The sequence below is a fragment of the Thunnus thynnus genome, chromosome 13, assembly GCF_963924715.1.
Source record: "Thunnus thynnus chromosome 13, fThuThy2.1, whole genome shotgun sequence".
Lineage (NCBI taxonomy): Eukaryota > Metazoa > Chordata > Actinopteri > Scombriformes > Scombridae > Thunnus > Thunnus thynnus.
The window spans coordinates 12,821,713-12,834,527 of record NC_089529.1 but is presented as its reverse complement, the minus strand read 5'-3'; the positions used below and the strand labels follow the sequence as shown (position 1 = coordinate 12,834,527).

The 12,815-nt window shown below is 39.3% G+C and overlaps 1 protein-coding gene across 4 annotated transcripts in view; it reads right to left on the bottom strand.

The window, feature by feature from the left end:
* nrg2a (neuregulin 2a) overlaps positions 1–10,634 on the bottom strand; it is a 53,695-nt gene extending 43,061 nt beyond the window's left edge. For 3 of the 4 annotated variants that reach the window (XM_067608052.1, XM_067608051.1, XM_067608053.1), the window contains exon 1: positions 9,950–10,632. In XM_067608052.1, coding sequence (XP_067464153.1) covers positions 9,950–10,037 — 88 coding nt within the window. In that variant the 5' untranslated portion in view covers positions 10,038–10,632. Of the gene's footprint in view, positions 1–9,949 lie in introns of all 4 variants that reach the window. The other variant, XM_067608050.1, reaches the window with a different exon arrangement.
* Between the last annotated feature and the right edge of the window lie 2,181 nt (positions 10,635–12,815).

The window sequence follows — 12,815 nt, the reverse complement described above, 5'->3', positions numbered from 1 at the left end:
GATTTCCATTGGAATCACAGATAGTGAAATGTCACATTTAAAATAGACCACATGCAACACAGATCAATGGAAAAGCCTGTATTTTTAGTTCAATAGCAGCTATTTGTTACTAAAATTACTCTGCCGCTGGTTAGACAGTGGACTTTTATCTGTGAACAGCTTCCTGTTGGAAAATGTGACTGATGATATTCATGGAATTTGGAAAATAAAGACAAAGATTCTGAAATGAGGCAGATGTGCCTTTGTACTGTGGTACTTAGTAACCTTAATGAGTTTTTTCTCAAGATGGATCTTTGTGCTGCGATTTCTCGAGCAGTTTGTTCAAGATTTTACTGTCCCAAAAGGGTTTGGGACAATAAAACCCTCATTTATACAGCAAAGCATAAATGTGGTTTTGCTGAAAGTCATAAAATTATACAGGCTGAATTGTATATCGCCATTTAAAATCAACTCTGCAAGCGGTATGGGTTTATCAGTAGCCTCCAGCAAGAGCATGCACTGAACATGAGACTCTTGATGCTCCAGGTGTTCTTCATTAAACATCTTCTGTAATCTAACAAATGTAATGTATTGTATGGGACATGAGGTTTTTAAAAAAAAAACAGGCTGCATAATGACCTACAGTCCACTGATCTCCCTAATTTTCACATTACGCTGGCTAATGGAAAATTACCAAACATTGTATCCGTTAGTAGTAATGGACAGGAGTTTATTTGTGCAAATGTTCTTGTTCAACTTAGCACAATGTTTTGTAACAACATGGTTTGTTCATGAATACTATAAGATATGTTTGATAAACAGCTTTATCACATTTTCATGAATTGTGCTTTAGTTACAAATATAATTTAGCAGGAAAACTTTTATTTGAATCCAATCCATCACTTGACTGTCAACTTCCATCTTCAATGACAACATTTAAAGAACAGAACTTTCAAAACTCTGCATGAATGTATCTATGTATTGTATCTATGCATGTACCATGTTTTAATCAGAGGTCAGTTTAGATGGAGAAAGTGAAATGTGGTTTACTGTATATACTTATCAAAGTCCATGGTCCCAAGCCTGTATAATTGAACTACTGTACATGATTTCCATACACACTCCACTCCGCCAGACTCAGCCCAGCACACCGCCCGAGGAAAGCCTTGTCAGTCAGAGAACAGCAGGAATGAGGTTGCACCATAAAGAAAAATGTTTAGTACTTTGCCTGGACACAGGTCTGTCCTTGCCAAGCAAATTAAACGAGCTTTGTCCTTGCCTGGAAGATTTACAGAAACACAGGACTGCACTTCTCATCAACCCAGTAAGCCAGATGTGTTGAGGGTCCGCTCTGTCTACAGGATACAGTTATAATGAAGACACAGGAGTCCATCAGACACTCTAGCTTCAAAACACAGATGTTTAACATCATTTTCCGTAGAGATTAGTCTTCATGTCAATGTTAAATACTGTCTCTTTTATCTGCATTGCACAAAATAAATTATCAAAACAAATGCCTCTAAACCTTCCAGAAATCATAAGAGACACTACTCTGACAGCGTGGTTAGTGATATACGGTAGTTATTCATCTTTGAAATGACAGATGTGAAAAACAGAGCATCATACAGTAGATAGTTTGACTGACATGACGTACAAGGTCAACTGTACTTGACATGAATCATGTTCATTTTAATTGTGATTAATGTTTTTTTTTTATATAATTGGAAATGAAATAATTTCTTGGACACTAACAGTTGTCTCATTTTCCATTACACCATTGGAAAAAGTGTCAGACAGAAATGATAAACCCTTGCCTCAACAACAGCCTGATTCTCTCTTTTTGAAGCGGAGGGGCAGCTGCAGACATGGACTATAAAAACCAAATTTGAGAATAGAAGCCTATCCGCCGTGTCAACAGCTCATGCCTTGGGTAACAGTTGGAAAACTCGGCCCAGAAAGAGGTTCAACAACAAAGTCACTTGATGAATTAACAATGCATTGCTCATATTGAGTTAACATTTCTGTTTTACTTCCAGGAGCTTAGAAAAGGAATCTGAGGCATGCCTTTGTATTTTCCCTCCTAGACAAAGTATCCCTGATTACTCTGGTGTTATGTCACTTCACTGCACGTTGTCAAAAGACAAATTACATGGTGAGACAGCTAGAGAAATGGGTTTTGCATGTGGGAATGGTCTTTAGACACTGCACACTAGTCACTGTAACACAACATCTGTTCAAAGAGATCATTTCAACAGCCTCCCACCACAACCAATGTACTTTCACCAAATAATTAGCTGTTGCATTGTTTATATATGACTCAAAACCCTCTACTTCTCTCTCACTAAACTCTACAGAAATGCTACTAATGTGTTACTTTTCCTGATTTGGTCAATCCTTATCTTTTTACCCAGACACCCAGACAAATTTAATTTTATAGAACTTTTCTTTCATTGAAACTAAGGAAAACAGATTTTTCTATAGTAGAATTTCACAGAAATTGCAATCTTTTCTGGATTATATGTGGTTGCACAGTGAAGAGTATAACCTGCAACCTTTTGCCACTTCTTCAAAAGTTTGAATTGTGTAGGCTTGCAAAAAGATCAACAAAACTCCGTGTCATTTGCAATAAAAGTTCAAAGGACACTGAAGTGAAGTGGAATTTAAACAATTACTGTTTCCAAATAGAGCTGATTGCCAATCCCTCAGGAACCAATGAACACAGCAGAAAAGCCAAAAAGCCATCATAAATGCCACTTCTGTGGGTGAATTAGGCAAAAACATTCATATTTTCTTACAAGCAGAACTGGACTCCATTGACAGTTTGATGACATGAATACTGGAGCCAAATATTTTATCAGCCACGGTCAACATGATTGTCTCCGTCACTACCACAGAAAAGGTTTTCCTCCACAGTGAGGACATTTTTCTTATTGACTGAGCAATCCAGTTCTTCAATGTCAACTGGACTACTTCTCTAGATGTCTGCAGTTCTGTATCAAAAATGGACACACAGCACACAACATACTGCATTAGGGCATGCTGCCAACTAACACAGTGACTTAATTTTGTGATAGAATATAGAGATTTTATATAATATTTTTGGCCATATAGTTTTGCCCGACTTTCAGATCAACCATATTTCAAACTGGTTGTTTTAACAACAGTTAAAACTATGGTGTAAATTAGTGTCAGTCATTGTCTTGTTTTGTACATGAAATAATTGGTTGGTATAACTGGATGACAACAAGTTACTGTAATTTACAAAGTGTGAACATCTTTGCGCACAAGCAGCTCTTACCATGTCCTTGAGTGCTAAAATCACCAACATGGAAAGCCAAAACTGAGTCCAGAGTCATCTCCTCACACTTTACTAGGTGTTTAACTGAGGTCTGCTTCAATTGCCTTTACAAAATCTAGAGAACGATTTTGTGGCTTCAACGTTTCTTTGCTCTTTTGCAATAGTGGTTACAGTAACTTTTTATTAAGTAGAGTTCATTACTGTTATTTAACTGGTACTTACTAATTATCAAATGATTTCCCTTTCAATAGTAGTCTTGTGTAAATCTGTAAAAGTAACATGACCATTTTGTACCCTAGTTATGCTACAAAAGGTCTTCATTTAAATCCACAGCATTCACTCACTTCTTAGTAAATGAGCTTTATGTTCAGGTAGTTTTCATAGTATTTTTGAACACTTTAGTCACCACTGTGTTCAATGTCCCAACTGTGCTACAAAAAGCCACATGCAAATACTGAATAAGAATAATTTCCTTGATATTTGCCTGGCAGCCACCAGATGTACAAAAGAAAAGTATGTTACACAAGTGGCCAATTTCGGTAAAACCTTTAGAACTAAAAGTTTGTTCCACTAAGCATTATTTTTACATTTACAGTTAATGAAATGACTTCATGTAATGTGAAAGGGCCGTTAGTACAGTTAGTTCAACTGCTCTTGGCTGTTCGTTTGGGTTCGCCCTTCACCACGGTTGGGTCCTTTTGGCTCTCATTGACTCCCTCTCTTTCGTGTGTCATTTAAAATCGCATTAAATGGCCATTGTAGGTTGAATAATTAGCTATGTTTTATGTTGTGACAACATTGTGATTAAGGTCTGGTTAGGTTTAGGCACAAAACCACTTGGTTAGGGTAAGGAGAAGGTCATGGTTTGAGTTAAAAGACCCAGTTTTGTCTCTAGAAAAACAGCTGCAAATGTCCCTACGTCTAACGAAAAATACCCAGTTTTGCCGGTTGAAACAGGAAACAAGCAGTGGTCTCGCACAGTGGTCCCTGCAACCAACCTTCTACCCAACCACCCAACCTGCCTCTTCCTAACATGAAAGTCAACTCATATAGATGTCATCTGAATGACGTCACTTTCCCTGTGATACGTATTATAGAAATGTTGAAACATATTGAAACATAGAGATTCAATGTATGCGTGGTTTGCAGAAATGTACAATGCCAACATTTTATTCTGGCAAATGGGCTGACACCTAGCAAGCCAAAAAGATGTTTCTCATGATTTGGTAGCTCAAACAAGGGAAAATAAGAGTAAATACTGTATTGCACCTCAACAGGTGGGGAGAGAAAGGACACCAATGGGATGACTGTGTTACTGCTGATGTATTGTTTCTGCTTGAGGTGTTACACCCTTTCAGATGGACACCGTAATTCTAATTCAGTGTACTTCTCCCAATCTGGGCAACTGACACTGGTCGTCAGCCATTCATATTATGGATGGAAATTTTGCTTTAATATCACTTATGTTATTTATGTACTATCCAACTAATTTACAAAGAGAGAAACATAAACAGAGAGGCACAGGAGAAAGATAGATGAATGGTGAAATCATACACAAGTGGCCAAACGACAGACATCAAATGTTATATTTGATTTAATTTCTTGGAAGGGATGTCAGTTTGTTTTCTGTTGATGTAGTAAAGTAATAAAACATGATACCAAGAAGGGAGCTTGTATAGTAGTTGCCAAACATTGTAACAGTATGGCCACCTAAAGTGCAACATACACTTACAACATATAAACCAGCTATTTTAAAAGTTCAATCTTCGGATTGCTTTCAACTTAATTATTTAAATATGAATTATATTTCTTCGAGAACTAGCCTTCAGAAGACTTATTTTTGATTTGTGGTTTCAATTAGCCATGTTTTGAGACCATCAGTGAACTTTTATACAATATATAGGGTTTCTCTATGCATAGATTAATAGGTGTTTTATAGGCACTCTAACGCTGTATTTACAGGTCAGATGAATGAAGAGTGAGACGGCTTTAGCTGGCTTTCTGATTTGTTTTCCAGTTCCCAGTTGCTGTTTGTATCAGCACACCAAAAAGCTACTTTGTAAGAGCAATTATATGAAGGAAGATCACAGCTGAATTTGAAGCTGAGGTTGTCTGAGGCTTCAACACCTCCTCCTCTGACTACTGAATTCTATTAAACATTTTGTTGCTGAATTATTTAAGTAGCTCTATTTCAATTATAAAGGTGTGGTAGGTGTTAGAACATGATAAAAAGCATCTGGCACAAAATGAAGGAGCCTACTTTTCACTTCCGTAACTAATTATTATCAGACTCACTATGCACGTAAACCCAGCCACAGACAGAAACTTGTTGTGATTTGTCTTGACGTAAGATAAGATGGATGGTAGAGTTGTACGAATTATAATATCATCACCAGCAAAAACATATTTATGTAGGTCAAGCAGGCTGTACAAGGATTTCTACTACTTGAAAAAATGGAGACGTGCATCTATGCTGCATTGTACTGATGACAGATTTGATGAAATGCCTGTAGCTTTTTGCACTCCCTCTCTTATTCATAAAAAAGACAACCAAGTTGCACAGTTTTTCCCTCCCTCAGGTATCTTTTCTTTGCAATAAGGACTAATATTTTGGCACAAATACCTTTGTTAGCATCTGTACAAGTTATGCAACATTTTTTAAAGAGTGTCAACTTTCAGCCACAATGCACATGGCTTTCAAAAAAGAAACCTGTAAGGAAATCACTATGTAACATTGCAGCAGCAGTATGCCCTAAATCAACTTTTTGGTGTGGTCCAAATGCTAAAGACGTCATAGCCCTTGAAAGGGCAATTATAGCGGAGAAATACCTGCTGTGAGGTAATCGCCATAAATAAATGTGGAAAAGTTAATTCTCAGGTGAGGAACACAAGACAATACTGTCTTGTTCCTCTCATGTTGGAGACGGCTGACTGACATGCAAGCATACACTGTCTCAACAGAGCGCTCATGGGCTAGATTACATACAATTATATCTTGACACACCTCACACCAAGCACGTGGATGCACATGCATGCACATGCAGTACAGTATATAACATATTATCCACAATGCGTGTTGGTGCATCTATGAAAAAAAGTTGAGCTGAAGCAACAACTTTAAAAAAAAGTTTTAGAACATTGCGCAATACCGTTCAATAACAGTCATAAAGCACACAAGAAAACTTTAAGAAAAAGAGAAAAAAATGATTAATGAGTCCCTATACAGCTCGACCAGCTGCAATGAAAAATCCGCTAACTCATGTCTAGTGAAGCTCTGAGACCACCTTGGACCCGCAGCAAACTGTTACAGTGCTAACAAGGCGTTTCAGCCACTTAAACTCAAATCTATCCTGACGATATTTTATGCCCCTTTACCTAGACCTTCACATGCCTAAATTTAACTGCCTGGGAACATTTTTGAGTGACAAACAGTAGAATTGTCGATTGGGGCGGCTGTGGCTCAGGAGGTAGAGCAGGTCGTCCACTAATCAGAAGATCGGCAGTTCGATTCCCGGCTCCTCCAGTCTGTATGTCAAAGTGTCCTTGGGCAAGATACTGAACCAAAAGTGTATGTGTGAATGGTTAGTTCCCTCTGATGGGCAGGTTGGGACCTTGCAGGGTAGTCCCTGTACCCATTCAGCGTATGAATATGTGTGAATGGTTGACACTTTGAGTGGTCAGAAGACTAGAAAGGAGCTATACAAGTACAGTCCATTTACCATTTGTCACCACTCAGACATACAATAAAAGAGATGATAATCTACATTTATCTGAGCGCTTTTCACAAAATTTTGTGAGACTGATTTGTTTACTTGCACACCAGTGAAGCAAGTTAGCTAGCTAAATAATCTTGATCATGATTATCTTTCAATCTAAGCACAGACAACAGAGGTAGTATACAGGAAGCTAACGTACTATTCTGACTTTGTATAAATTTCGACTCTTTTAAAGCCTCTGTAAATTTGGCTTGAAATAGCAAGATGCAGTGAAAATAGAAAACCTAGTTCAAAAACAGCTCATTTTGCTGTTTAGACCATTTCTCAAGACTGTGTAGATGTGGCACATCACGTTTTGATTGACTACCGCACCGGCTACGGGGGGCTGGCTAACTACAGTAGCTAACGACTGGGTTTCCATGGTGCGGAGCCACGCTTCTAACTCACTGAGCCTTGCCACAACGCGGTAAATATACTACATTTATTATAAATACCATTATCACTAAAGGAGGCAGGGGATTAGTTAAACATAAGACACACTGAGCAAGAGAGAGCATTAGAGCAAGATAGAGAGCGGGAAGTCATCGCTTACTGCTGAGCTTAAGTAATTAATAGATCTGAAAAACGCGTGAACATCTGTGTGATTAGCAAGAAGGTCACTAAAAGAAGGAACGAGCTAAGAGTGCTGGAGCAGAACTAGTATACGTTTAAATGTACAGCGGGTTATTAGCCACAGTAATGGAGATTATTGCAAGATTAACTGGGCTGAGATGCAGAAATGCTACCGATGAAACAGAAACTCTGCCGGCAACCGGAAATAAGACGTAATATGCTTACCACAGCACGTCACGTTGTTTATGATTGGTTCACGGAATTAATTGCGTAATTCTCATAATAAATGTCCAAGCATAACCACACCCAATTCAAACCCAATATCAGGAAGGTTTACAAAAGCTTAAATGACAATATTTTGAATTTGGATTGAAACTAATTTCTAATATTTTGTAGATGCTTACTGTTTTGTACATAAGACCCTATATTACATAGTTAGAGGGCTATTGTGGATTTCAGTGGCAGTAGTACATTTTCTTATTTTAAAGACATCATGTCACTCACACTTCTGGTTTTGCACACTTTTTCAGATTTGTTGTGCTGTAAAACTGCCAAATGATAACTTCTTTTGAACAGATTGTTGTCACTCATAGGTAATTACAAGCTGGCATCATTTATTACAGAGCCAGATCAGACTAAAGTAAAGTCATCTCTAAAAGTGCTATTTGATACCTTTCTTTTTATCTTGGATGACCCAATTTGGACCAACAACACACCTGATGCGGTGCATGAATAGGTTACCATTAGTGTTGACACACCAAGCATCACCCATGAGCATGTCTTCATTTTGACCTACTTTGAAAGCTCCATTTAACAATGGGAAACCAGATAGTTTCACACAGGTTACCCATTTACCCACTTTTGTGATAAATCAATAATAGAACTCATTTTAAGGAAAATGATGATTCAAGATCTGATTATCATGCTCTGGATACATTTTTAACCAACATGAGATGTGTAACAATGAGCAACCACACTGACAGTTACAATGTTAAATATATAGAGATAAAATAAAAAAAAAATAGACATATATAGTTTATTTTCATTTGTTTCATTTTGTGAAAAGCAGAGAACATAAAACAGAACATACACACAGACGCGCGTTTTCTCTGTTTGTACAGCAGCTGTGCTTGTTGATTCACAAAGATGCCAAAAAGTATTCTGCAAGCGCTCTTTGTCCAGCGTATTGTTTATCTTAACGTGTTTATAGATCACAATCAAACTTGGAATTAATAATTAATTCCTATATTAAACAATAATAAAACAAGTAAATTAACAACAGATGCAGCACAACTTCAGTAGCATATTTAAGATTAAAAAAGTGCAATTTTAATACCCAGGAGGCCTACAAAAAAAAAAAAAAAAAAAAATCACATTACTTAAAAATGTTAAAGCCAGTCTTGAGGGTTATCTATAGGAAACTGACAGGAGTGACAGTAGCAGGTACAAAATGGCTACCAACATGTAAAGATGCTGTCAATAATTCAATATTTGATTAAAACAAGAATGGCACATAGTAAACAGTCAGAATCATAGTATTGTCCTTAAAGTGTCACTGAAACGGGGGTTGGGCTTCCCCATGACCTGAGGTCAAACTACAGTGACATGCTGCAGCTTGTAGGAACCACCACTGAGCAAGCACATTGCTACGTTTGTGACTCTGAAACACAAGCAGCTCCCATGATATCCCTAAGTCAAAGTAGCATCAGTGAAAGTACAGACTTTCATGTTAGGTGACTCACCACAGACTCGGAATTAAGATAAGCATTGAAAGTCCCCAAGCGACTCTTAAATTATTAACCCTGTCAAAGAGTGCGTAATGAAATATTATATTGCGCTACACAAACAACACTTTTATGATAAAAGAAGCAAAAAGGCTGATTTTTTGTTTTAAAACACTGTGATAATGTGGGACAGTATGTGTGAAAACGTGATCAAATGTGATGAATTAACAAAAACCTTTAAAGCACAGCTATAACCAGCCATCGCTTTTCAGAGAGCTCATAATACAACTGTGCTTTGGCTCTATGACGTCCAGAACTTGTTTTAAATGTTTTTGTTGATTTTCTACGCATGTCATATTACCATTGTGCTGCCAAAACCAGATGTGCCTCTACACGCTGTCCACATTAGGAGACCAATCCATGTGACAACCTGGCGGCAAGCTTTGACAAGCCAAAGGGATACTTTGATCCACACTTCCGTAATACAGTAACACAAACTTAATCTCACTTTTTCTCTCCAAGTCTGTCTCTCTCTGTCTCTCTCACACACACACATAAATATTTATATATGTATATATACATAAAATGTTACACAGATATCACCATTAATTTCCCTTTACCTGTAGCGGGATCGCTCTCTTTCTCCTTTTGTCCTCTCTTACCCCCCTTCCTTTTCCCTTTCTTTTCTTTCTTCTTGTTCTCCGTCATGCTGTCAGAAGAAAAGTAAATCCTCTCAGGAAAAGACACCGAAAAAAAAAAAAACAGGTAGTCCTATTGGGAACGTGTGGCAAGTGGGCACCACCAAACTCTGAGCCTGTTAGAGCGTCTCTCCTCCTATATACACTCACACCAATCAAGTACAGCAAGGAACCACCTACTCACAGCAGGGCAGAGAGAGGGGGAGAGAGAGAGAGAGAGAGAGAGAGAGAAAGGGAGAGGGAGGGAGGGAGCAGGGAGAAAAATAAGGAGAGAAAGGTACTGCTCAAGAAACTAAGAGGGGAGAAGTGAGAGAATACAGAAGGAGGGAGGGAAGAAAGAGGGAGGGAGGGAGCAGGGAAGGCATTTCCCATTGCTTTAAGGCAATCAACTGTTCCCTTACTGGATCTATCAGATAAGCAGTGGCTCTTCCAGTCCCTGCAGCCATAACCGCAGTCCCATGTAGTCCACACAAAAATCTCAAGTTGGCCCAGTCAAGCTCCATGGCCCCCCGCTTGAAGCCAACTCTGTTTCCCCTACCCCCAGAGCATCTTCTCCTTTGTAATGACCCATGCAAAAGTGGAGCGAGTAACCAGTTAAGTTGTCCCCTCTGCACTGCTGACCCCACCCAGATAATTCTGGCGGAGACCTGCCTTTGCCAGGTTGATGTCGGGGTCCCAACGTACTTCACATCTGGTTCGGATTTGCCGAGCACAGATTCTGCAGATACGTGTAAGAGAAAACGGTGTGTTAGGTGCTGGATGTCAGATCACAATCTGTGACAGACTGCTCCTTACAAAATTACTCAAAATCATCTCTGGCTTCCAGGGCTGCTCCCCTTCCTCACCTCTCTTGTCTGTCAGTCCCCCTCTTAGTACTACAGGCAAGTTCCAGCATGTCTGTGGATGTATCTCTCTCTCTCCCTGTCGCTGTTAGCCAGGTGTCGCCGATATCCATGCAGCAAAAAAAAAGGATTTAGAACCATAAAAAAATCTTTTATCTTATAAAAAACAGTTAAATGCAAGTGATACAAGACTCTAGTGTTCTGCAAATGCATTTTTATTTCTGTAAGGTGAGTGAGTATACCTTTGGTAATATTCAGGCAAAGCATAGAGGAAAGTAGGGCAGGGGAAACTCATGAGATAAAGGTAGGACATGACTGAGTTGAAGGCCAGCAGGGGCACACGTCTGGCTCCAGAAGTGGCAGAATAATAATAATAAAAAAAATCTGAGCATGGAACTTTCTTAAAGTGACAGCTCTTTCCCTTACTTTAACAGCAAGAACGTATTTTACTCACAATATCTCAACTTCAGAAAAGCTTATTTGTTTATCTTCATTTCTTCATGTAGCCCAACCTACATGATGATCTCAGTCTTATTTTTTCTAATTTCATGCTGACTGAACTTCACTGTCCTACTAAGTGGCAGGTAACTAAAATACGTTGAAACAACAAAAGAGTGACTCTCAATGAAACTCGTGCAATGGGAGTAAAAAAAAAACTGTAGATGAGTCATAAGCGGGGCCCTCCCGTGGTTTGTCTCGGTCCAGCCCTCAGAGGATTCATGACGTTTCTATGGAAGAGGCGGCAACAGCATGGACTGGAAGGGGCAGCATAAGGGTCATGTCTTGACAGGTCAGCACACTCAACGGCATGAGCCTCAAATGTGGGCAAGAAGACTGAAGAGGTCAAATTTAGTTCAGGGTTTGACATGCCAATCAGGTCCAATATAGTGCTTCTCCTGCTTCAAAAAATAATTGCTCTTTCCTCTCTCCTCTCCTTTCCTCTCCTTTCCTCTCCTCTCCTCTCCTCTCCTCTCCTCTCATCCCAGTGGTCGTTCTTGATGATCTAATCTGTCAGCAGAGGTAACTGAGTACTGGCAGGGACTACAGTGTGTCAGAGAGCTGCCCCTACCGCCCTATCTCCCCCCAATCTCAACACTCACTTCCTCCTCCACTACTCAACAAGATGAGGCTCGTTCTAGGCCTGTGAGTCTGTGGGTGGGCATGCAGTTTATGTATGTGTCAGAAATGTGAGTATTTGTGACGTCAGGACGAAAAGGAGTGAGACTTTCAGAATGATGGGCTCTAGATCTGGAATACGATTTGGCTGTGTGTGTGCCTCACTCAACATCTCTCAACCTGCTCCTCCATGATCCCAGGATTATCTTAAAGCCGATCCACACAAGATGTAAATTAGTGAAATGTAACATTTGCTGACACGAGTTATGAGGGTGTACTGTAGCTGTAGGAGCATTGGGAGCACATTAACCTTCGGGGTGGTGTGAACTTTAAAATGCAGTCATCCTCTGCAACTTTTTGCTTGAACTTGCTGAACTGCTGCTGAACTGGAAAGAAATGCGAAGATTTTGCTGCATATAGCATAGATGCAAAAATGTATGACCACACGCCACTTGTGCCATTACAAAAAACATGGACGTGCAAAAAAAAAAATGCATGAAGAAAAGGGAAAAGGGAGGGAGTTGTGGCACACTACAAACTGAGAATCAGCTGAGAAAATTGGGTTATATTTTTGTCCACAAGATTTGAGCCCTGAACAAGGTTGCATTAGTGGAGTACAACGAGATTCTGAAATGAACTCCATTTTTCACACCCAGTCACAAATATGGTCACGGACATGTGCATCTAAATCTCTTTCTCTTTTTTCTACTACTCGAAAGCATCTGCTGTTTTTCAACAGCCGTGGGCTGTCCTTGGATCAGGGTCTGGAGGTGGAGGGGCACAGTGGGCCAGTGTGGGAGGAGTATGACTTGAAGAGCAAATTCAAAAAA